This window comes from Lissotriton helveticus, chromosome 3_1 (genome assembly GCF_964261635.1).
Source record: "Lissotriton helveticus chromosome 3_1, aLisHel1.1, whole genome shotgun sequence".
In the NCBI taxonomy this organism is placed as follows: domain Eukaryota; kingdom Metazoa; phylum Chordata; class Amphibia; order Caudata; family Salamandridae; genus Lissotriton; species Lissotriton helveticus.
The window spans coordinates 983,595,785-983,622,053 of record NC_136061.1 but is presented as its reverse complement, the minus strand read 5'-3'; the positions used below and the strand labels follow the sequence as shown (position 1 = coordinate 983,622,053).

At 45.6% G+C, this 26,269-nt stretch overlaps 1 protein-coding gene across 1 annotated transcript in view; it reads right to left on the bottom strand.

Moving 5' to 3' along the window:
- Window positions 1-26,269, bottom strand: part of LOC144824194 (lanosterol synthase-like) — a 227,102-nt gene that overhangs the window by 93,652 nt on the left and 107,181 nt on the right. Inside the window, exons 9-11 of the mRNA XM_078683350.1 lie at window positions 24,251-24,278; window positions 3,226-3,282; window positions 1,738-1,809 (exon numbers count right to left, since the gene is read on the bottom strand). Coding sequence (XP_078539476.1) covers window positions 1,738-1,809; window positions 3,226-3,282; window positions 24,251-24,278 — 157 coding nt within the window. The remainder of the gene's footprint in view (window positions 1-1,737; window positions 1,810-3,225; window positions 3,283-24,250; window positions 24,279-26,269) is intronic.

Below are 26,269 nucleotides of genomic sequence, written 5' to 3'. Positions count from 1 at the left end.
TCTATTTGGAGGAGTTCCTTTGTTCAACGTGCTATGCTGGGTGGAAACACGCTAAGTTATTGAACAAAGGAACTCCTCCAAATAGAAACTAACGTACAGTTTGGAGTGTGATTTAGTTTTGAGTTCGTACTAGTGTATTCCCCTTTTTAATTTCAACCATTTTCCTTGTGTTATTGTCCCATTATATGTGATCAATTTTTTGTGTATCAATGTGCATTATTGTTTATTTATTATGATTGTTTTTAACAATGTTTTTAATATGCCAAAATAAAATGTACATTTGTTGTATGACTGTATTATGTATATCATTTGCTGCTCCTAAATGGTGGTACTGAATTGAATGTGCATGTGTATGGTCTAACTGTGGTTAGCTCATAAGTTCACCCAAAGGGGAAACTTTATTGACAATTCGTCTTCCGGTACCCTACCCCTTTGGATTTATTGGGCCCCTCTCTTATGTTAGAGAGGTTTTTTCTTTGTTCGCCATAAGTTGGCAGGGTATGCTCAGACGTGAGTCCCTTGCTCACTTTGCCACTGGATTCAAGCAAGCCGTGCTGAAGACGGCTGAAATGCCAGAAACCGGTCCTCGGTAGCTTGTTTCCGGTCCAGGGAAGGCATGGCTTGGCAGTTCGGGCTGGACTGTTCCCATGAGGCACAGGGTCAGACTGATTTGCATATGGCCATGTCTGAACTGGGGTGGCAGAATGGGCTAAAGAACGGTGATGGATTAAACCCAGATCAGTTGACTGGGGTTGAGTGCTTGTATTGTCAACGCTCTGTCCATCATTTCCTTTGGTTTTCCTTGTGATACTTACATCAATAATACTCTGCTGATGCCCCAGGACACGTTCTTAAGTTTTTTATACACTTTAAACACTATTTGGAAACTAGTGACAGAATGTCAGAATACCAGGTGTTGAAAATCTAACTATGACCTACACAGCAAAAGAAAGGTGTAAGGGCTACGCTCTGCCTCCCTTTTACTAGCTCATACTCCCTGCATCTACTGAAGCAGAAGTGGAGGACTCTCCTTCTCCCACATTGCAGCAAAGACCTGGAACAGCTTCCCCACAGACCTCTGGACCATTACTCTTACGTTTCGAATAAATGTATGATTTTTTTTTTTTACTTACAAAAGAAAAATCAATACTTGTGGGCAGCTGCCAGTCTCAGTTTTCTATGAGCATTTATATTTGTAAGCATTTATATATGCGTAAATGTGCAGAGTGTACATATATGCATACGTAAATGCTCCGGAAAAATTAATTTTCTTCCCTGTGGAGAAATCCTTTTTCCCTTTAATGCAACTAGGTTTGGTGACATTCCTACCCCATTTCCAACTAGAATGCACATTTACTCCTGCCCTTGATAGGAGTAAACCTCTGAATGTATGTAGGATGGGATGTAAGTTTCAAAAATCGGAGGCAGTATTACGCAAGGGAATCAATTAAAAACAATGTAAATTTACATTTTGAAATTATGCGACATAGAACAAGCCAAACACGCAGTGAAGTGCAGGTGAGGTGTGAAAACCTCTTGTGAATTAGGCCCTGAAACAGTCAACCTTTGAACCCCGTAAACAACTACCTCTTCCAGTTTCGAAATTATTAAAAAGGGTCCTCATTTTTACACTATGACGAAGGGTGAGGATGTTTTTTAACATTTGGCAGTCTATGCTGGATTCCCCTCACCTGTACATATTATACGCACCACATAGTTCACCATCTCTTCACTAACCTGTGTGATGCAGAGGAACTCATGGGCCTTCTTCAAACAGGAGGTGAACTCGGTCTGATCCTGAGCTCCTGCCTGCAACAAGGCAGAAGACATGGTAACCACAGGGATATCAAATAATGAACGGAGGAAGCTGGCAGATGGAGACAAGAGGGTGAACGAAAAGAGTAGCAGAGAAGACAGCAGGAGGAAGAGAAGGGGAAAAAATAGGTGATGGACAAAATACACAGATGTTTTCAGATGACTGAGGGCAGGTGACGAAGGGCAGAAGTAACAACAGAGCAAGGATGTCCAATGTAGGTCCTGACCTGATCCATGCTAGAGTTTGGGGAAAACCGATGACCTTTTGCATGAGAAGTACTCACTGAACAGAAAGGCATCTTAAATGGATTTCAAGAAAATGTATCATGGATCCAGGCATCCTGGACACATGGGGCCCGATTCACAGAATGAACTTAAGACTAAATCCTAAACTTACTACTATTTGGTATTCACAGAATGCACTTACTACTTTCGGGATTCACAGAGTGAACTTACTACTTTCGGGATTCACAGAATTAACTTACTACTTTCGGTATTCACAGAATAGATTTAAGACTACTAACTTTACGTCCGCACTCGGGCCGGAAATTCCGGCCTGGAGGCGGAGTTTCCGGCCCGGAGGCGGAGCTTGCGGCGTAGGGGAGGAGCTTGCAGCCCAGAGGCGGAGCTTGTGGCCCAGAGGTGGAGATTTCAGCCATGGCTAAATCCCCACCTCTGAGCTGGAAGCTCCGCCTCCAAGCTGCAAGCTCCGCCTCCGGGCCGGAATTTCCGGCCCGAGTGCGGACGTAAAGTTAGTAGTCTTAAATCTATTCTGTGAATACCGAAAATAGTACGTTCAATCTGTGAATCCCGAAAGTAGTAAGTTCACTCTGTGAATCCCGAAAGTAGTAAGTGCATTCTGTGAATACCAAATAGTATTAAGTTTAGGATTTAGTCTTAAATTCATTCTGTGATTCGGGCCCATGGTGGACAGCCCGCTATCAAAAATGAGGCTGCGGAAACAGAGAGATGAAGCTAGGAAGAACAGGGAAGTCCACAAAGAAGGGGATATGATTATTTTGTGGACAGAAGAGGGAGAGGAGAGCTTGGAAACCAGAGAAGGAAAATTGAAAATGAAAAATCAGCAGCATTTTTTATAGGTCCAGGTTGTGGTCAAAATGATCCACACCAGGGTCCCAGGTAAAGCACACAGAGCACACTAGCTGATGGAACCAAGTTACTCTGTGTGACAGAGCGGTGACTTCTTTTGTGCATTTCTTGTTGGAGAATAAAAAGCCATAAAGTGGAGACGTCTATGACCAATGGGAGGGAAAGGATGGGGTCCATAAGCTGAGGAAGGAGTTAAAAGCTGCTGTTGAGAAGCAAAGACTGTAATGATAAAATGACACTGGCCTGAAAAGAAGGGAGTACACAAACAAATACACATATGTTTCTGAGTTCATACTGCACCTCCAGAAAGGCCAACGCCGCTAATGCGGTATCCCACAACTGGGAGCCATTGGTTCCCTGAAAAGCAAAAACATTCGATATCTGTGACAGACATACATCCACAGGAGCAGGTGTGCAATATCTATAGTGTAACGTGTCCGCAGTGTTCAGAATCGATATCCAATTCACATAAGCGGCGGCGACTCCATTGGAGCGGAGTAGCACCTCACCCCTCCCAACACTAGCAAATAAAATGATAATAGAACAGTTTTGGACCTGTTTTATTATCGCTTTATTTTAATCCCCTGGACACGCCCCCAGGAATCTGACGAGTCTTGGGGGCGGTTCCAGGGGATGATACTGCTGGTGGGAGAGTGGTGGGCACTCCCTTCACTGCACATGAGGTGTGTGGCCAGCTGTCTCAGGCCAGCCAAACCCCTCATGCGCAGTGAAGCTCTCCCCAGCCTCAGCTGTATTGCTGGGGCTGGAGAGAGCAGGCACAGGCTCCCAGTCTGCCTGAGAGCGCAAGTTGCCGGCGCTCAGGGCAATCCTGAAACTGTTGCACGTGAGAGCAGCTTCAGGATTGGCTGCAGGGCAGGCTGGGAGCCTGTGCCCAGAAGCAGGAAGAGCCAATGTGCAGGTATAGGCGGCGTTAAGGTAAGTTTTTTTTATCCCCAAAATCTCTCTACCCCCCTCCTCCCCACCTCCCTCCTCCTGCCCAACCCGCACCTCCCCACTTGGGCTGGGGGTGGCTACTACTGGTAGAGAGGTGGATATGTATGTGTGTAGTGTGTGTGCTGAAAAGCCCGGGGACAGACCATATATTGTCAGCGGCTGCCGCTCCATTAGAGCGGAGGAGCGCCGCCATCCCTCCTACCACCAGCAAACAGAATGATAATAAAACGGGTGTTAAACCCCTTTTATTATAATTATATTTTAATCCCCTGGACCCGCCCCCAGGAATCTGATGGGATGACACTAGTGGGGAAGTGGTAGTGCACTCTCTTGTCTCTTCTCTGCGCGTGAAGGTTTGGACTGCCGTCTCAGGCCGGCCAAACCCTCATGCACAAGCTCTCTCCAGCTCACTCTAAGTTGCGTTGCTGGGGCTGGAGAGAGCAGGCACAGGCTCCCAGTCTGTGTGGGAGCAAGGTTTGCTGTCACTCAGGCTAATCCTGAAGCTGCTCTCATGCGAGAGCAGCGTTAGGACTGGCCACGGGGCAGGCTGGGAGCCTGTGCCCAGAAGCAGGAAGTGCTGATGTGCGCAAGACGGCGGCAGCAATAAGGTGTTTTTAGGGCTCGGGGCGGAGCTCCGAGATCCTATAGTTAAAGAAAAAAAAAAAAGTTTCTTTAGGGCTCGGGAAAGACACATTCCTTAGTGCGCGGGCTTTTTTTATGGCATCTGCATAGTGATTCGTCTTCGCTGTGCTGTCTTTTTAGTAGCCTTGACGCGATAGGCTATATGTAATTTACGTCCGCCATGTTTGGCATTTTCTCTGCGGTTTCGCGCACGGCCATCCATAAATATCAATTAGGAGCTGTCAGGGAGGTGCTGTAATGGAATCCAGATGCTGTGTGCGCGTTCACCATTCTGCAGTGCGTTTTGGTGGGCGCGCGCCATGCATTATTTTGTTGCTCCTTTCATCTCAGGTTTACTCGGCTAATTTCAATGTTTGAATAGCTGAAATGCTTTTACCGAAATTTAAAATGTTTGTTTGGAATAAAAGGTTTACAGTTTTCAGCTAGCTTGCACCTCCTTGTTTGAACATGGAATGTAAAGCGAGTTTGTTTTAGAGCACTGATAGCCCTGTGAGGTGATACTTCAGGGTCGACGTGGTGGGTGCTTTGGGCTGGCTTGCCAGTTTGTTTATTTAAGCGGCTGACATGGTAAGTGGAATAACGAGGGAAGAACACGGTACCAGCTGTATATTTGACTGTCACTCTTAGCTGCGATAAAAATAAGTGGGAAAGTGCCATTTCGGATGATATTGAACATTCACTCATTTCAACAATTATGCATTTAAAAAGATTTTGTAATGGTATTTTATTCTGTATAATATAATCTGAGCCTCTCTGGGTCACCCGATTTCCTACATGATATTTCTTCACGCCTAAAGCTGCCGTGCGTGAAGGACTCTGTCGACACAGTTCAGCTACTTATTTAAAAAAAAGAAAGGTTTGTTATTTTCTCAACGATGTGTCAGTTAATATGCGTCTGACTATGCAGGAGTTCCAAGGAGCACCTGACGGGTGGCAAGTTCAGTAAGAGGTAAAGAGTGCGCTTTTCATGCCCTACTTCGGGTTCACAGTGTGAGTTTGGGCGGCTGCGACACCAGCTAAATATAAATCTGGCGCAGTCCTACTGGGCACCATGCTGTATGTCAGTCTATGAGGGAAGGCGCCGTTCTGCTCTGTGCTGTGGTGAAGGATAGGGTAGTGCAGAGTGCAGAGTGGTAGTGCAGAGTGCATAGTGGTAGTGCAGAGTGAGAGTGCGAGTGGTAGTGCAGAGAGCAGAGTGGTAGTGCAGAGTGCCGAGTGGTAGTGCAGAGTGAGAGTGCGAGTGGTAGTGCAGAGTGCAGAGTGGTAGTGCAGAGTGCGAGTGGTAGTGCAGAGTACAGAGTGGTAGTGCAGAGTGCAGAGTGAGAGTGCAGAGTGCAGTTTGGTAGTGCAGAGTGGTAGTGCAGAGTGGTAGTGCAGAGTGGTAGTGCAGAGTGCAGAGTGCAGAGTGCAGAGTGGTAGTGCAGAGTGCAGAGTGGTAGTGCAGAGTGCAGAGTGGTAGTGCAGAGTGGTAGTGCAGAGTGGTAGTGCAGAGTGGTAGTGCAGAGTGGTAGTGCAGAGTGCAGAGTGGTAGTGCAGAGTGCAGAGTGAGAGTGCAGATTGAGAGTGCGAGTGGTAGTGCAGAGTGCAGATTGGTAGTGCAGAGTGCAGATTGGTAGTGCAGAGTGCAGAGTGGTAGTGCAGAGTGCAGAGTGGTAGTGCAGAGTGCAGAGTGGTAGTGCAGAGTGGTAGTGCAGAGTGCAGAGTGGTAGTGCAGAGTGGTGGTGCAGAGTGCAGAGTGGTAGTGCAGAGTGCAGAGTGGTAGTGCAGAGTGCAGAGTGGTAGTGCAGAGTGCAGAGTGGTAGTGCAGAGTGGTAGTGCAGAGTGCAGAGTGGTAGTGCAGAGTGGTAGTGCAGAGTGGTAGTGCAGAGTGGTAGTGCAGAGTGCAGAGTGGTAGTGCAGAGTTGTAGTGCAGAGTGCAGAGTGGTAGTGCAGAGTGCAGAGTGGTAGTGCAGAGTGGTAGTGCAGAGTGCAGAGTGGTAGTGCAGAGTGGTAGTGCAGATTGGTAGTGCAGAGTGCAGAGTGGTAGTGCAGAGTGCAGAGTGGTAGTGCAGAGTGCAAAGTGGTAGTGCAGAGTGCAGAGTGGTAGTGCAGAGTGCAGAGTGCAGAGTGGTAGTGCAGAGTGCAGAGTGGTAGTGCAGAGTGGTAGTGCAGAGTGGTAGTGCAGAGTGCAGAGTGAGAATGCAGATTGAGAGTGCGAGTGGTAGTGTAGAGTGCAGATTGGTAGTGTAGAGTGCAGATTGGTAGTGCAGAGTGCAGAGTGGTAGTGCAGAGTGCAGAGTGGTATTGCAGAGTGGTAGTGCAGAGTGGTAGTGCAGAGTGGTAGTGCAGAGTGGTTATGCAGAGTGCAGAGTGGTAGTGCAGAGTGGTAGTGCAGAGTGCAGAGTGGTACTGCATAGTGGTACTGCAGAGTGGTACTGCAGAGTGGTACTGCAGAGTGGTAGTGCAGAGTGGTGGTGCAGAGTGGTGGTGCAGAGTGGTAGTGCAGAGTGCAGAGTGGTAGTGCAGAGTGCAGAGTGGTGGTGCAGAGTGCAGAGTGGTAGTGCAGAGTGGTAGTGCAGAGTGATAGTGCAGAGTGGAAGTGCAGAGTGGTAGTGCAGAGTGCAGAGTGGTAGTGCAGAGTGCAGAGTGGTAGTGCAGAGTGGTAGTGCAGAGTGCAGAGTGCAGTTTGAGAGTGTAGAGTGGTAGTGCAGAGTGCAGAGTGGTAGTGCAGAGTGGTAGTGCAGAGTGCAGATTGAGAGTGCAGAGTGCAGATTGGTAGTGCAGAGTGCGAGTGGTAGTGCAGAGTGGTGGTGCAGAGTGGTAGTGCAGAGTGAAGAGTGGTAGTGCAGAGTGCAGAGTGGTAGTGCAGAGTGGTAGTGCAGATTGGTAGTGCAGATTGGTAGTGCAGAGTGCAGAGTGGTAGTGCAGAGTGCAGAGTGGTAGTGCAGAGTGCAGAGTGGTAGTGCAGAGTGCAGAGTGGTAGTGCAGAGTGCAAAGTGGTAGTGCAGAGTGCAAAGTGGTAGTGCAGAGTGCAGAGTGGTAGTGCAGAGTGGTAGTGCAGAGTGCAGAGTGGTAGTGCAGAGTGCAGAGTGGTAGTGCAGAGTGGTAGTGCATAGTGCAGAGTGAGAATGCAGATTGAGAGTGCGAGTGGTAGTGCAGAGTGCAGATTGGTAGTGCAGAGTGCAGATTGGTAGTGCAGAGTGCAGAGTGGTAGTGCAGAGTGCAGAGTGGTAGTGCAGAGTGGTAGTGCAGAGTGGTATTGCAGAGTGGTAGTGCAGAGTGGTAGTGCAGAGTGCAGAGTGGTAATGCAGAGTGCACAGTGGTAGTGCAGAGTGGTAGTGCAGAGTGCAGAGTGGTACTGCAGAGTGGTACTGCAGAGTGGTACTGCAGAGTGGTGGTGCAGAGTGGTGGTGCAGAGTGGTAGTGCAGAGTGGTAGTGCAGAGTGCAGAGTGAGAGTGCAGAGTGGTAGTGCAGAGTGCAGAGTGGTAGTGCAGAGTGGTAGTGCATAGTGCAGAGTGGTAGTGCAGAGTGGTAGTGCAGAGTGCAGAGTGGTAGTGCAGAGTGCAGAGTGCAGTTTGAGAGTGCAGAGTGGTAGTGCAGAGTGCAGAGTGGTAGTGCAGAGTGCAGAGTGCAGATTGAGAGTGCAGAGTGCAGATTGGTAGTGCAGAGTGCGAGTGGTAGTGCAGAGTGGTGGTGCAGAGTGCAGAGTGGTAGTGCAGAGTGCAGAGTGGTAGTGCAGAGTGCAGAGTGGTAGTGCAGAGTGGTAGTGCAGATTGGTAGTGCAGAGTGCAGAGTGGTAGTGCAGAGTGCAGAGTGGTAGTGCAGAGTGGTCGTGCAGAGTGGTAGTGCAGAGTGCAAAGTGGTAGTGCAGAGTGCAGAGTGGTAGTGCAGAGTGATAGTGCAGAGTGCAGAGTGGTAGTGCAGAGTGCAGAGTGGTAGTGCAGAGTGGTAGTGCATAGTGCAGAGTGAGAATGCAGATTGAGAGTGCGAGTGGTAGTGCAGAGTGCAGATTGGTAGTGCAGAGTGCAGATTGGTAGTGCAGAGTGCAGAGTGGTAGTGCAGAGTGCAGAGTGGTAGTGCAGAGTGGTAGTGCAGAGTGGTAGTGCAGAGTGGTATTGCAGAGTGGTAGTGCAGAGTGGTAGTGCAGAGTGCAGAGTGGTAATGCAGAGTGCACAGTGGTAGTGCAGAGTGGTAGTGCAGAGTGCAGAGTGGTACTGCAGAGTGGTACTGCAGAGTGGTACTGCAGAGTGGTGGTGCAGAGTGGTGGTGCAGAGTGGTAGTGCAGAGTGCAGAGTGGTAGTGCAGAGTGCAGAGTGGTAGTGCAGAGTGCAGAGTGGTAGTGCAGAGTGGTAGTGCAGAGTGCAGAGTGGTAGTGCAGAGTGGTAGTGCAGAGTGGTAGTGCAGAGTGCAGAGTGGTAGTGCAGAGTGCAGAGTGCAGTTTGAGAGTGCAGAGTGGTAGTGCAGAGTGCAGAGTGGTAGTGCAGAGTGGTAGTGCAGAGTGCAGATTGAGAGTGCAGAGTGCAGATTGGTAGTGCAGAGTGCGAGTGGTAGTGCAGAGTGGTGGTGCAGAGTGGTAGTGCAGAGTGCAGAGTGGTAGTGCAGAGTGCAGAGTGGTAGTGCAGAGTGGTAGTGCAGAGTGCAGTGTGGTAGTGCAGAGTGCAGAGTGGTAGTGCAGAGTGCAGAGTGGTAGTGCAGAGTGGTAGTGCAGAGTGCAGAGTGCAGAGTGCAGAGTGGTAGTGCAGAGTGCAGAGTGGTAGTGCAGAGTGAGAGTGCAGAGTGGTAGTGCAGAGTGGTAGTGCAGATTGGTAGTGCAGAGTGGTAGTGCAGAGTGGTAGTGCAGAGTGCAGAGTGGTAGTGCAGAGTGCAGAGTGGTAGTGCAGAGTGCAGAGTGGTAGTGCAGAGTGCAGAGTGGTAGTGCAGAGTGGTAGTGCAGAGTGCAGAGTGGTAGTGCAGAGTGGTAGTGCAGAGTGGTATTGCAGAGTGGTAGTGCAGAGTGGTAGTGCAGAGTGGTAGTGCAGAGTGCAGAGTGGTAATGCAGAGTGCAGAGTGGTAGTGCAGAGTGGTAGTGCAGAGTGCAGAGTGGTACTGCAGAGTGGTAGTGCAGAGTGGTAGTGCAGAGTGGTAGTGCAGAGTGGTAGTGGTAGTGCAGAGTGCAGAGTGGTAGTGCAGAGTGCAGAGTGGTAGTGCAGAGTGGTAGTGCAGAGTGCAGAGTGGTAGTGCAGAGTGGTAGTGCAGAGTGGTAGTGCAGAGTGGTAGTGCAGAGTGGTAGTGCAGAGTGCAGAGTGCAGTTTGAGAGTGCAGAGTGGTAGTGCAGAGTGCAGAGTGGTAGTGCAGAGTGGTAGTGCAGAGTGCAGATTGAGAGTGCAGAGTGCAGAGTGCAGATTGGTAGTGCAGAGTGCGAGTGGTAGTGCAGAGTGCAGATTGAGAGTGCAGAGTGATAGTGCAGAGTGCAGAGTGGTAGTGCAGAGCGCAGAGTGGTAGTGCAGAGCGCAGAGTGGTAGTGCAGAGCGCAGAGTGGTAGTGCAGAGTGCAGAGCGCAGAGTGGTAGTGCAGAGCGCAGAGTGGTAGTGCAGAGCGCAGAGTTGTAGTGCAGAGCGCAGAGTGGTAGTGCAGAGCGCAGAGTGGTAGTGCAGAGCGCAGAGTGGTAGTGCAGAGCGCAGAGTGGTAGTGCAGAACGCAGATTGAGAGTGCGAGTGGTAGTGCAGAGTGCAGATTGAGAGTGCAGAGTGCAGATTGGTAGTGCAGAGTGCAGATTGGTAGTGCAGAGTGCAGATTGAGAGTGCAGAGTGGTAGTGCAGAGTGCAGATTGGTAGTGCAGAGTGCAGAGTGGTAGTGCAGAGTGGTAGTGCAGAGTGGTAGTGCAGAGTGCAGAGTGGTAGTGCAGAGTGGTAGTGCAGAGTGCAGAGTGGTAGTGCAGAGTGCAGAGTGGTAGTGCAGAGTGGTAGTGCAGAGTGCAGATTGGTCGTGCAGAGTGCAGAGTGCAGATTGGTAGTGCAGAGTGCAGATTGGTAGAAGTATTACGGGCAGCAGTACCACTACCACCAATGCTACTGCTACCAGTACCACCACCACCAGTACTGCGGCTACCAGTACCACCACCACCAGTACCACCACTACCAGTACTACCACCAGCAGTACTACCACCAACAGTACTACCACTACCAGTATCACCACCTCCAGTACTACCACTACTACCACTACCAGTACCACCACCACCAGTACTACCAGTACCACCACTACCACTACTACCAGTACCACCACCACCAGTACTACCACTACCAGTACCACCACCACCACCAGTAATACCAGTACTACCACCATCAGTACTACCAGTACTACCACCACCAGTAATACCACTACTACAGCCACCAGTACTACCACTACTACAGCCACCAGTACTACCACTACTACAGCCACCAGCACTACCACTACCACCACCAACAGTACTACCACCACCACCAGTACTACCAGTAGCAGTACTACCGCAACCAGTACCACTACCACCACCAGTACTACCACCACCAGGACCACCACCACCAGTACTACCACTACCAGTATTACGGGCAGCAGTACCACCACCACCAATGCTACTGCTACCAGTACCACCACCACCAGTACTCCCGCTACCAGTACCACCACTACCAGTACTACCACCACCAGTACTACCACCAACAGTACTACCATTACCAGTACCACCACCTCCAGTACTACCACTACTACCACTACCAGTACCACTACCAGTACTACCAGTACCACCACCACCAGTACTACCACTACCAGTACCACCACCACCAGTACTACCACTACCAGTACCACCACCATCACCAGTACTACTACTATCAGTACTACCAGTACTACCACCACCAGTACTACCACTACTACAGCCACCAGTACTACCACTACTACAGCCACCAGTACTACCACTACCACCACCAACAGTACTAACACCACCGCCAGTACTACCAGTACCACCACCACCAGTACTACCACTACCACCACCACATTAACACACTCCATAACACTTAGCAAAAATACATTACCATTTACAATGCCATTAGCTCAAACTCAAATAAATCAGAGCCCGATTGCATTTCTAATGCTTTTTTATTTGTTGTCCCCAAACACTCCCCATCTCCCTTCTCCCCAACTTCCACCTCCCTCCTTTGGCCCGGACCACCCCCCTACTTTGGCAGGGTACGGCCACTACTGATTCACATGTGTAAAGATTGCATGTAGAGGAATGCACTTCTGTGTACTTTATTTCTGTAGTGCATTTCTTCCCACTAACATCTATGGGTTGGCATTACATGGAATAATGAAAGTACCTCAGTGAAGTGAGTTTACCCCGAATAGCATTGTAGATATTTCAGCTGCAATGCAACCTACTGGCATTCTTTCTGCATGCACAATTTTAACCCTGTGGCATATGCGGATCTGTTTCCATTAAATTGGTAAGACAGCTAAGTGAGGTATTCATTGCAGAGATCTGTATGCAATCGGTGGGCACAGGTCAGAATTCCAGCAGGTAAGACCCAGCCTTTAATCCAACTGAGGTCAAGAAATTGAGTACCAGTGTGTTGTACAATAAATGTATAGTGCTACAGACCTACTGTGGTAAATGCTCTTAAAAAGCAAACAATTACTATTGTATTACTGTACATACAATTACTTGCACCCCTTTTTTAGGTCTGGCTTGACAGTACGTCTGTTTGTGTTGCCCATTGCAACCAATTCTTTAAAGTAAATATAGAGTAGGCTTTGACACCAGCTACAGGAACATTAATCTCTTGCTCCATGCTTTTGGCTATTAGGTGTACCATTTTGCCTTCATTGAAGGGCTTCCAATGAAATGCATGAAGGACTACTTTACATCTGAAAAGTATGCTCAATTATCAGGCTTGTTGTAACATTCAATTATTTATCTCCCACTTGTATTCTATACAGAAAGCAATCCTTTTTTGATTTTTTTCCGAACACCGGCAAAGCCAATAGGGCAGACGTCAATGTGATAAAGAGAAGTTAGTTGTACTTGCAACACAAGTAATCAGCATTTATGAATGCCAGCGTTCACATGCGCTGCAGCCACAACATTAAAGCTAGGCATATTGGCTTTGCCAATGCTTGTTGCTTATGGCATTGGAGGGCTGGAAGGCAGTTCTAAGTCTATGCAGGTTACTTGTTGAGTTTAAGAGTTGGTCAGTATACACAGGGCACAAATCCTATGAAAAACAGTAGGTGGACAAATTATATGCAATTCACAATGACATTATAGGAAATGACTTCACACTAAATAACTGTTATAATGTTCCCCACTAAAAATTGAACAAGCCTATTTTACCAAAATATCGAGTTAACATAATCACACCGAAATGTGAAAGGAAATTTTTTACTTATCTTGTAAGCATCAGTTTGTGGCACATAGTGCTGTAGCTTCACATGCTGTGCATTCTTCTGCCATCTAGTGTTGAGTTTGGATGTCTACAACTTGTTTTTCTTCGAATTAACAGGCACATGCATCAAAGGAAAAACCGGTCGCGAACTGCCCCTATGCGACCGGTATTTTTAGGTTTCGCCTATTATCATTCGCTTGCGAATGTAATAGGCGAAAATTCAAGGGCTCGATCGACTCGTCAAACCACTGCGGTTTTTTCACAGTGCATGTGAGTGCAAAGCGGGCACGTGACCACACAAGCACGCGCATCTCCCTAATCCGCCTGCCACACTTCTCCTCCCCTCGCTCGCATTCCCGCCCCCCCACCAGGCTCTCCCGCCCCAATCCGGCTTCCCTCCGCACACATAAAACATCTGCTGTGCCTTTAGTCACACCGAAGTCCGCCTGCCACACTTCTCCTCCCCTCGCTCGCATTCCCGCCCCCCCACCAGGCTCTCCCGCAAAAAGCTCTTTTTTTTGCTCCTTCATCCCTCCCTCTCAGCCGATTGCTAAAGTTGCGTTTACTTTCTCTCTGTTCGTTTTAATTTGTTTTCGGCGCAACCTTCAGATGCAGCGCAGTGTTCTTCTGTGCTTAAACTGCATATCGCACGCTTCGGGTTTCGATGCTGAGAAGAAAAAAAAAGTGGCCTTTTTTTTTCCCTTTCGCCCTCGCTTTTTTTTCCTTCCTCACTTCTAGCTGCTGCAATTCCAGTCCAGCAGCCTGGGTGACGGAGGGAGGATTTGCAAGCAGAGCTGCTCCATTTGCAATCAATTTTCGTAGAATTTGCCAATGATTTGAATGCTTATTTTTTCCGCAATTTTGTTAGCCCAGAGCTGTGGCATTATTGAACCGGCGTCGGAACTTCTGCAAAATCTTTTTTTCTATATCTTTTTTTGCAAATGAATCGCGCCGCGTAGTCATCTGTGTTATTTTTTGTATTTTGTTTTGTACAATTATATACATTTTCCCGTGTTGCAGATGTGCTCTGTTGCCTCCCCTCCCGCTTTTTGGATTTCGCTCGTTCTTTTTGTGCAGATCTGCAGAATATGGCGTCTCATCGCTGTGCCCCGTTTCAAAAATAAGCTCAGGCTGCCATTTTTGTTTTTCTTTTGTCTGCAAATTTTAACAAGCAGTGGCATTGCCAATAGGTTTCGCATTTGGAAAGTTGGAGCTATTGGTTTTGTAAATGACATTTTATACTTATATATCGTTATTGGCATTGTCAATAACAATATATAAATATACAATGTCATTTACAAAACCAATAGCTCCAACTTTCCAAATGCGAAACCTATTGGCAACGCCAGTGCTTGTTACATTTGGGATGCATCATTCCAAATGCAAAAATCGCAATTTAAGCAATCTCTAAATTGCGATTCCTTAAATTGTGATTGCATTTAAGGAATCCCAAATTGAGATTCCTTAAATGCAATGCATTAAAGTAAAAAAATTAGCGATTTCGCTAATAGGAGTAGCAAATTACCATGAAGATTAGCTTCATGGTAATTTGCAAAAACTTTGAAAAATGCACTTTTGAGCATTTTTCTAAGTTTCATGTTGGGCATGTGTGTGTGCAACATATGTGCACAGATCAATTTCAGGGGGTGCAACAGGGTGTAATTGAGCAACTGGTACTCACAAATTGCTAATACAATCTCCAATTCATTCCTATGGGCCCAGAGGCCCATAGGAATGAATGGGACAGCATTCCTTAATTGCGACTGGCAATTTGCGAGTCGCAATTAAGGAATGTGTAGGAATTGCTATTTTTATAGTGATCCCTACATGCAAAGGCTTTTGCGATTCCTTAATTGCGATTCCTTAATAATCGCAATTAAGGAATCATAAAAGCCTACGTTGATGCATGTGCCAGTAAGTCTTTTCGAGTCACAGGACTTAAAGACTCAACCTATTAGTGGTATAGCGCCTGGGAATCTGCTCCATTGTTAGACTGTTTTTCCCGTACGTAGGGCAAGATTAGGAATGGAGCATAGATAATTAAAAAGAAAAATGACCATGCAAAGCAGAAAAATGAAGGTAATGAAAGAAAGGAACATTTCTGCAACAACCTCAGGCGACCGGGGAAGAGGGTGGACGCATGTGAAGCTACAGCATTACATGCCACAAAGAGATGCTTACAAGGTAAGTAACATTTTCTGTTTGTGGCATGTTTAGCTGTAGATACACATGCTGGACATAGACTGTAAATCAGACCTGCCTAAAGTGGTGGCTTAGCCTGAGGATGTTACAGAAGATAGAAAAAGTGTACAAAAGACTGCATGGCCAACTCTAGATTGTTGATTAGCCAGCATGTACATACAGTAGTGTTTGGTAAAGGTATGAGGGTAGACCAAGTAGCTGCATAACAGATGTCAGATAATAGTATATTACCTAAGAAAGCCATTGAAGCCCCTTTCTTAAGAGTGGAATGAGGTCTCCGAGGGATGGGCATGGTACTTTTTGTTTTGCGTAACAGGTCTGTATGCACTTGGCCAACCATTGTGCAACCCCTGAGTTTGAAATAGCACATCCTTTATGGGGCTTGCAGTAAGAAACAAATCATTGTTGAGTCTTACGGCTTTGCCCTGTTAATATGGTACATTAGCGCTCTCTTTACATCAAGTGTGCAAAGTGCGCTCTGCTACCATTTCAATATATGGAAAGAAGAGGAGCAGATCGTTTGTACGGTTAAGGTGAAAACTAAAGGCAACTTTAGGCAGAAAATGGGATTTGTTCTGACAACCACTCTATCTTTATATACTTGTAAAAATGGCTCTTTTAAGGTAAGATCGTGTATTTCATTGACTCCTCTGAGAAAGGTAATGGCTACAAGGATGGCTACTTTCCAGGATACAAATTGAAGCAGACAAGAGGGAAGAGGTTCAAAAGAGGGCCCATCAGTCTAGTGAAGACTATGTTAAGGTTCCAGACGGGAGCAGGGCCATCCATGGTAGACTAATCCATTTGAGGCCTTCCATGTATGCTTTAATGAATATTTCTGAATAGGGAAATATGTTGTCTATTCTGCAAATATGCAGCTTCAGGAGCCAGATGTAAACGATTAGATGTATAAGCAAATCCTGACTTCCGTAGGTGAAGGAAGTAACATATAAAGTGTGGCGTAGACACTAAATGGATTGATTTTTTGGGGAAGACAATAGTGTATGAACCTTTTCCATTTAGCTGCGTAACATGCGCTGGTAGTAGGTTGTTGTGCCTCCTTAAAAATATATATTAACTCTTGTGATAGAATAAGGTAACCAAATCCTAAGACGGCAGGAGCAAGATCGCAAGGTAGAGCAGCTAAGGATTGAGACGTCTGAGAGTGCTGTGCTTTTGTGTTAGAAGATCCGGCCTGTTGGGAGCTTCTTGTGTAGGACTAGAGAAAGTTATAGTAGTGTGGAGTACCATGGCTGGTGTGTCCAGGTTGGTACTACCAAAGTGAGTGTGAGTGATTTCTGTCTCAGCCTTCTTATTGCAAATGGTAGGAGTGGGAGAGGCAGAAAAGCATATGCAAATATCCCAGATTAACTCATCTATACCGCATTTTCCAGAGACTGTGGGTGTGGTATTCTGTGGCTAAGTTTGGGCATTTTGCCTTTTTGACGGTGGCAAACAGATCCATCTGTGGGAACCCCCAATGGTGAAAGTATGTATGTAGGACTTGAGGGTGGAGTTCCCACTCATGGACTTGTTAATGTGTCCTGCTGAGCAGGTCTGCTAGATCACTGTCCACTGTAGGAAAGGGCTGAGGAATCGCAAAAGTGATGGCTCTCAGACTCAGCAGGATCATTGGAGATCTGGTTTCGCCGTGGCAGCATGGCTTCGTTCTGGGTAAAGGGACCACTGATCATACCCGTCGGGCTATTGCCCTTTTTGACGCCATGTCTGTCATGGGGGGCCAGATGTCTATGATCCTGCTTGACGCTGAGAAAGCCTTTGATCGTGTTTCATGGAACTTTTTGTGGGTAGCTATGACACGTCTTAATTTCGGCCCTAAATTTCTCAAATCCATAAAATCTATGTATCTACATCCCAAAGCAAAACTTTCACTGCTAGGCTCAGAGTCTGGCTATATTAACATTGCGAGAGGCACAAGACAGGGGTGTCCCTGCTCGCCCCTCCTCTTCGCTCTCTACATTAATCCCCTAATTCTTAAATTTTTGGAAAGTGATGATATTAAGCCAATTTTCTTTAACCAATATGAAACAAAAGTCTTAGCCTACGCTGATGGCATTGCGGTGTTAACATCCCACCCGACCGAGGCAATGCACGAAATTGAACGACTATCTTTACAATTTGGAACTTACTCGGGTTACTCTCTCAATAGAGCTAAGACCATTATTTTATGCACTGATAACACTCTTTGTATAGACCAAAGAAGAGCCAAAACTGCTACTTATCTTGGAGTGATTATTTCTATTAATACTAAGACCCTAGTTAAAAATAATTTTGATCCACTCATAGATAAGATTAAGACAGATTTGGATAGAGTAAATGGTTTGCACTTATCTATTATTGGCAGGGTGAATTTTCTGAAAATGAACATATTGCCGAGATGTTTATATCTTTTTCGAACAATTCCCTTATTAATTGATCCTAAAATACTTATGTTGATTAACAAACTCATGTCTAAATTTGTTTGGCAACACGGGAAAATCAGACGATCACTCTCCTATTTATCCATGCCCTTAAACAGGGGCGGGCTCACGGCACCAAATATAACGCTGTATCATTGGGCAACTTTCCTAAAACATCTGAAACCAATGGTTTTAGAGCCATCTTTTGTTACTGGAACAGATTCCAACCCAATCCCCTCAATATATGAGCTTGTAATAGGCCAAGAAGCCATCGGCCTATTACTAAGAAAGACTGAAGTTAGTCACTTTAAGAAATACAAGGGAGAAATTATAAAGAGTGCTTGGATAATCTGGAATAAGGTTCTAAAGCATATGAAGATAGGTAAAGTCACCCGGTATACACCCTTGCTTCAATCTACCATTACATCCGGTCTTGACTTCGACTATACGGCGAAGAAATGGCAAAGGATGGGCATTAAAACAGTTAAGGATATATGGATAAATGGCTCACACACTGTTTTTTATGATGTAAAAACAAAATTTGGTCTTTCTGAAGGGGATTTTCTTAAATTTGCTCAACTGCATGCCAAACTAAAAGCAAAAAGGGATTCTATCAGCATCTCAAAAATTGACTTAATTGAATCATTCACCACTGCAAAAATTAGGATAGGAACATTCTATGATATACTTCTAACCAACATAAATGATGATATTGAGCAAACAGAAACTAAATGGGCATTGAAACTCAACAACCCTGATGTTGATATAGATAGAATCCTCGACATGAGTAATAAATTGTTCATGGCCAGCAACTTAAAGGCTCAATTGTATAAAACAATATTCGATCTTTACTTTACCCCGGCCAAACTCTTTGCGTGGGGTAAAAGAGAGACTGATCGATGCCCACGCTGCTCACAGGGCCCAGCGACTTTAATCCATATGTTTAGCAACTGTTCGGAACTTCTTGTTATAAAAAGTATGATTGCTTCATTTTGGGAGAAGATTTTCTTTCACAAACTGCCAGAGTCTGATACCCTATTTGTGCTAGGCTTTGATGACTCTTTGAAATTATCTAAATCTGAACAAAGATTAATTTTTATTGGTACAGCCGTATTGAGATTAATCTTGTCTACCCGCTGGAAGGAAGGTTCATCCCCTAGTTTTCAAATGTGGCTAGCTCGCTTTTTTGCGGTTTATAGTTATGAATCGGCAATATTTGCCACTAGAGGCATTCAAGCAAAGTTGCGTGGGGAAAAGCTATGGCACCCAGTTTCCACTTGGAAAGCAGGTTTAACTCCAGGCGGAATTGGCTGAGACTAGCGAAACTCTTTGATTTAATCCATTGTTGTCATCTTTCGATATATTATATAATGTATTTATAAGGCATATAGCCCTTTTTGGTGTTAATTGACTTTACTGTCTTTCTTTTGTTATCATTATCTGTTGTTATTACTTACATTGTTTTCAAGAATTTTTCATCATATCATTTGTCCTCTTTTGTTTATATTTTATTCAAAGATTCAAACTTGCTTGGATTGTCTTATACTGATACTGGTTCTTTAATAAAAAAATAAAAAAAATAAAAAAAAGGAAAGGGCTGAGGAATGGGCTGAATAAGTAGATGGACTTTGTTATGGATTGCCCACCTCCTGATGCTTAGGGCCACACTTGACAACTGCGGTAAATGTGTGCTCCCTTGTTCTTGTAATGAAAAAATTGAAGTTGTGTTGTCTGTGTGTATCAGGACTGTCTTCTGAATGAGTGGGTGGAAAGCCCGGAGAGCGAACTGGATGGCTACCAGCTCCGGGTGATTGATGTGAAGTTTGCTGGGCAGGGGTCCACTGACCCTGGACAGTGAGACGATTGACATGCGCCCCAAAAACCTGTAAGCGATGCACCTGTGGTGATGGTCTCTTGCAGAGCTGGGTCCAGGAAGGGCCGCCCCTGCAACAGGCAGTTTGTGTTCCACCACCAATGTAGAGAGCAATGTGTGCAGCCCCACACCAACACTAGATCCTCTATATGATCCTTCACTTGAAACCACTGTGCCGCTAGGCACTCTTGTAATGGGCACATGTGGGGCCTGGCATGAGGGGCTACAGTGATGCAAGACGACATCATGCCTAGTAGACACATCACATTTCTGACTGTTACCTGTCAATTTGGCTAAAAAAGAGGCACCATGTTTTGTAAGGCTTGTACTCTGGGTGGGCTGTGGTAAGCTTTTCCCACACATGCATCTAGGACGGTACCAAGGAAAGCCAGTATGTAAAGGAATTGAAGGTGGGATTTGGTCAGATTGTTGGTGTAACTTAGACTGCGCAAGGTGTGAATTATAGTCTGGGTCTGGGATAGACAGAGTTGCTGTGGGGCGCTCTTGATCAGCTAGTCGTCTATGTAAGTAAACACATGGATGACGCTCCTCCTGAGGTCTGTGGTCACTACAGCCTGACATTTGGTGAAGACTCTTGGTGCAGTGGTAACCCCGAAGGGTAACACTTTGAATTGATAATAGCATCCGCTTACCACAAACCTGAGATATCTGCGATGTGCTGGGTGGATGGGTACGTGGAAGTAGGTGTCCTACTGATCCAGGGCAGTCATGAAGTCGCCTTTGTGCAAGAGTGGTATAACGTCCTGTAGAGTCACCATAGTGGAAGTGCTCTGACAGAATGTATTTGTGGAGAGGCCAGAGATCAAGGATGAGCCTGAGGGATCCGTGTTTCTTTGAGATAAGACAATAATATGAGTATACACCCTCTCTGCGGTGTTGATGCGGAACAGGTTCTATGACCCCTTTGTTCAGGAGGACATGTACCTCCTCGTGAAAATATGTGTTGGTGAGGGGGAATGTTTGGAGGTGTTTCTGGGAGTTAAAGACAAAATCCCCCTGCATGATGTCTAGAACCCAACGGTATGAGGTAAATTCAGACCAATGGGCCACAAACCCCTATAATCTTTCCCCAACAGGTTTTTCTGATCAGGGGGAGGCTGATGGCTGTCACTTCTTTGAGGGGGTTGTTCCTTTTGTGGCTACACCTTTACCGCTACAATTGTTGCCCTGGTATCCAGCCCTGTAGTGACCCCATGAGGGGGACTTGTGTAGTCGCTTGGTGAATGTGGAAGAGGATTCTGGAGTGGGTGTCTTAGATGCGCTACGAAACTGTGAGAGCTGAAAGGAGCCTTGAGTGAGCGCTTTTGCTGTAACTGTCTTTTTTAATTTTTTGGAGCATTTTATCGACCTGAGGGCCAAAGATATGGTGATGATAAGAAGGAACATTTAGTAAGTGTTGTGCACCTCTGGTTTAAAACCAGAAACCTTCAGCCATGCATGGCGTTGCAAGACAATGCTGGAATTAATGTCACAAGTGGCTGCATCCACATCATCTAAGGCATAGCGAATAATAGTATTCGAGATAACCTTCCCCTCTGCCAATGACTGCTGACCTTTTTTGCTGTACTGTTCTGGGAGATGTTCTACCAAATCTGCCATTTGATTCCACTGGGTGCAGTCATATCGGGGGAGCAAGCCGATGGAATTGGCTATTCGCCAATTAGTAGCAGACTGTGCTACCACCCTCTTGCTCCCAGCATCCATCTTCTTGCTCTCCCGATCAGGAGGTGGTGCAAGCCCAGAGCTCTAGGTGTTTGTGTGACTTCTGGCATTATGTACCACCAGGGAGTCAGGGGGGACCTGGCCATGGCCATTAGGGGAGGTTTTATACTTCAGATCTACCCTAGGTGTGATAACTCTTGCCTTGACAAGCTCCTTGAAAATCTCAATTGCAGGTTTGAGGACCCCTTTTAGCATTGGGAGATATTGGAGGGAGCACTGGGTGGAGGAGAAGGTTTCCACAATTAAATCATTTTATTCTTGCATGTGAAGTTCGACATTGTGGAATGTGGCAGCCCTGTATAGTACCTCATGATATTCAGTGACATCATCGGTTGGAGAAGGCTTGGCAAGGTACAAATCTGTGTCTGCAGGTAATTCAATATCATAATCATCCCAAGGATTCAGGCTCTGTGGGTCATGAATCCGGTCACATGGGTCAAAAAGGGGTTTAGGACTGTTTTCACCCCCTGAGTGTGAGGAATCTGTAGGTGAGTGTTGTTCTGACTCTAAAGGCTACAAAGGCGGTACAGAAGAGGAGGGAGACATGGTGGAGGACAAGCAGGAGGTAGAGGAGAGGTAGCCCTGACATGCTTCATAGGCCTCTTGTGAGGGGTATGCATTGGTGGGTGGATAGCCTTCTCAAAATTCAACTTCCTCTTATGAGGAATAGAGTCCTTCAGCATCTGGGAAACTTTGCCAAGATCCTCCCAGTGCCTGGCTGGATATGTATCCGCTGTTGCTGAGTTCAGATGTTCCTGAATCCGATAGAGGATCGGCTGCCCAAAGTCTTCGAAAGCCGCAGAGGAGGCAGTGGTGAAAGACAGCCTTGATTGTATAGATGGTTGGTCGCCCACCAGAGGGTGTCGAGCTCGAGCTCGGTGTCGAATGCTTCTGGTCAGTGGGTGTTTGGTTCTTAACTTGCCTTCGACTTCGAGTGTTTTGGTTCAAGGTGTTTCTGTTCCAAAATCTTCAGCTCCACCCTTATTCAGTCTGAGGGTGCGTCATTGAAATGTAGGGGTCGACCATCGTGGGAAGGCAGTGGCACATCAGAGACCTCATAGGAACAAGAGCTTGATGTTGATACCTCTTTGTGTTGAGTAAGGGGAGCATCAGTACTCAGTGCAGTCTTTTGGTGTTGCTGGGCAGGGGAAGGTTGTTCGGCCTCGATATCTAACTCAGAGTTAATGCTTTCTGACAAGAAGGCTGGTTCCATCTCGATGGCCGGAGCTTCCACCTCTTCAATATCAGACTCCTCATGCTCTCCAAAGATGTCCGGAGTGTCTCCTGCCTCTTGTTTGTGTGCCATGTCAGCCTGGGCAAGGGAGCGAGTGTGTCGGTTTGAAGAGTCTTTTTGGAATGGAACGCAAGATAAGCCGAACAGGAATCCTCTTGGAGTCAGGAACAAAGAGAGATTGCAAACTTCGTGAATGTCGGACCTCGGGTACTTGGCGTGGCAAGTAGGACAGAACCGAAATTGAGACCTTTCCATCATGGAGTCGAGCGGCATGTAGCCGACACAGAGCTTAATAGTACACGACAGGTGAGAAGCATTATTGCTTTGTAGGACCAATGGATCCGGGGGCCCGGCAAGAACACCGCACATCATGAACCGCAACTCACAACGACACATCTGAACTCAATGGCGGAGAAAAAACAATATAACAATGGAGCCGATGCCCAGGCATAATTCCACTAATAGGTGGAGTCACTAGGTCCTGAGACTCGAAAAGACTTCATGTGAAGAAAAACAAGTTGCACACATCCGAGCCCAACACTAGATGGGGAAAGAATGCACAGCATGTGTATCTACTGTTACACATGCCACAAAAGAACATTTATTGGTTGGTTTAACTTTTTATGAATCACATGTAGGTTACCACATATCAGTGTATAATTGAACTCCGAAATAGCTGAAAGGGACACTATTTTTAAACAGGGGTGTGCCAAGCTACTGGATTTGCCAATGCTTGTTTGTAACGCATTACCTAAAGAAAGAAAAAAAATCTTTTAGAAATTCTGGAGGAAAAGTAAACATATCTTACGGTATTTAAAAACTTAATATTTTAAATCTTTACAAAATGGCCTTTATTTTTTAAATGATTTTCATTAAGAAAACTCTGAAGCGAATTTAAAAATGATGAGGCAGAATTTAAAGGAAAATGTGTGCCAAGACCTAATTTACTTTCCACAGGACTAGGAAATCAAACATGCTCCAGCTATTTGGTCCTGTGCAGTAAAGCATAAAGCCGGGAGCAGGTTTATGGGCCTCAAGGAGAACAGATATCTCCTTTTCAGTCATGCTAAGTACACCTTCTGTCTCAAATGCCAGCTGAGTAAGTGCAGCAAACAGCTAATCTTCTAGCACTATAGATGTCTTTCTGTTCCAAGGCCTGTGCATTCATGCACAATGGTAAATGCAATAGATAATACAAAAACGATCTTTAAAAACTGCTCTTTATACATATCTCAGCAAAAGACACCTGTTGCTGTGATTTTACAGACAAGCTGGAAGAGCTGGGCAGCAACTCTGAGAACGGGGGTGTATTCGGTGGGGTGAACAGCACCCGAAGGAGAGAGCCAGAAGGCACTTACACTCCCAGGAAAATGAATAAAAAAGCAGTTCCCTTAATCGGGGCAGAGGAAAGATCCAAATCTTCCAATCAAAAGGAAGGTATAGATGCTATGCTTTAGGGGAGAAATAAATTAAAGAAGAGGAATAAATGTCATTGAATAAGTAACCAAATGACAGTGACAAGAAAGCCAATAAATGGTACGCATTGGGTAGGCTCCAAGCCCATTGTCAGCTTCTGGTATGATCCAAAAGAGGTTTTTCGACAACTGTAGGCAAGACCTGACCTAAATAGTGTGTGTGTGGGTGGGGGGGGGGGAGAGCACCTACCACCCCTCATCTACCTCCAAACTTGTGCCCTTACTAACTTAACAAAGGTTTTCCTATGCAGAAGGCAAATGGAGATTTACTAATCCCCTAATTCTCCACTTTAGCCTTTTCTTGGTTGCATCTAAATTGCTACTTTGTAAGGCACTGACGAGCAAATATATGTACCGTAACGTGTATGCAATGTAAAGTAACAGTGTATTCCTGTAGGAATATATAAGTTACCTGCATCTTCATGCCATCCAGTCCCAGCCTAGAAAAAAATGGGATTGAAAATAATGATAAAATAAGTAATACACATATAGCTTTTATGAGACTCCCAACCCTTGTTCATATGCTAACATCACAAAACCATATAACAGTATACCCAGCATAGACCACAGCCCATAGAAGTCAGTGATTAGTGAAACTGCGCTATGAGCTTTATACAATGGAAACTGTAATAAATGAATGATGCCAAGTCCACTTAGTAGTTAAGATCCTTTATTGCAGGTTCCTTCCAGGTTAGACAGACAGGTTAAGATTATAGGTAGACTATAAATAGACTGTAAATAGACCCCACCAGGAGCTCGCTGTTGGTAGCTCAACCTCAGATGACCAACTGCCTCAATAGGGAATAGAAGGGTACAGTCAGCTAGAGAGGCTCCTTGGCATTCTATGATGTCATAAGTATAATAGTATTGTCTAGCCAGAGAGGAACAGTGAAGATAGTATTTACTACACATCCTCTCTCTTTATGGAGTAATAGCAGAACAAAGGAATGATCAGCAACAATACCTAATGTGCCTCAGACAGCAAGGAAGTGCACAATTTAGAATAACCAAAAGTAGTAGTGTACAACAAAAGATGACTTTAACATGAGGTATTATTATTTGAGAAAAGAACAAAGAATCAGCATTATGACATCAGCATTTTGACATAATATGCCACATCCCCTCTCCTTGACAAAAGAGTGAGGTTTTGAAACAAAACTAAGACTACCCTTAACATTACCCTTGAAGAAGATACGCCGACACTAAATGTATGATAAAAATACAAGTGAAAATCCCACCTAAATGAAGCCCTGGCCAGTAGCTACCAGCAGGTAGACTCAGACAAAATACAGTGTACAAACAATCTCTACCAATAATAGGAGACGTTGAACTTCTCCTGAAAAGGGTATGCTGCAGGACAGCATGGGTGTTGACTACCCAAAAAAAAACACATAGTTTCCCCTGAAAAGGGTACACCGCAGAGCAGACTAAATATCTCTGGGAACAAAGGCATGGAGTAGCCATTAATACTTATATAAAACATACTATGGGCGTTGACTACCCAAAAAGAACACATAACCTCCCCTAAAAAAGGGTACACCGCAGAGCAGACTAAATATCTCTGGGAACAAAGGCATGGAGTTGCCATTAATACTTATAAAATATACTATGGGCGTTGACTACCCAAAAAGAACACATAACCTCCCCTGAAAAGGGTACACCGCAGAGTAAACAAAATATCTCTGGGAAAAGGGGCATGGACTAGCCATAAATACTTATGGAACATACTATGGGCGTTGACTACCCATCAACATCCCCGAACAACCAACCATGGGCATGGACTACCACAGACACCAACGTCCCCATGAGAGAGTACAGCGCAGAGTAAAGACTATAACCCTGGGACAAGAGATGGAGCATGTACTACCCGTAAACACCAAGTACATGGGGCATGGACTACCCACTCAAAAACACCTCCCCTAGATAGGGTACACTTCAGGATACCAACCCTGACAACATGGATGGGTATTGACTACCAAAAAACACCAAACTACATCCCCAACGCAGAATACAGACTTTTCATAGCATTGACTACCCAAAGACACCAAACTACATCCCCAACGCAAAATACCGACTTTTCATATGAGCACAACAGATTTGCTATATTAAAAACACACACCACATTACTGAAAAAAAAACACAGTGTTAACTAAAATGCAAAGATGAAATAACTGCAACACAAATAAATAAATAAATGACATTAGCTCCGGTGAGCGACCTCTCACACGGGATCTGTACACAGATGTGCGCAGTCATAGCTGAATGTTCCCACACGATGAGAAGACCGATTTTCCAATAGTGAAGACAGTTCACGTATAGTGTCACAAATCCGAACAATATTGACTCAAATGTCATCTGTGTTTTGAGGCACGTTGTATACAAATACTACAAGAAACGTTGGTAGACGAGAACTCCGACGAAGAACTGAACA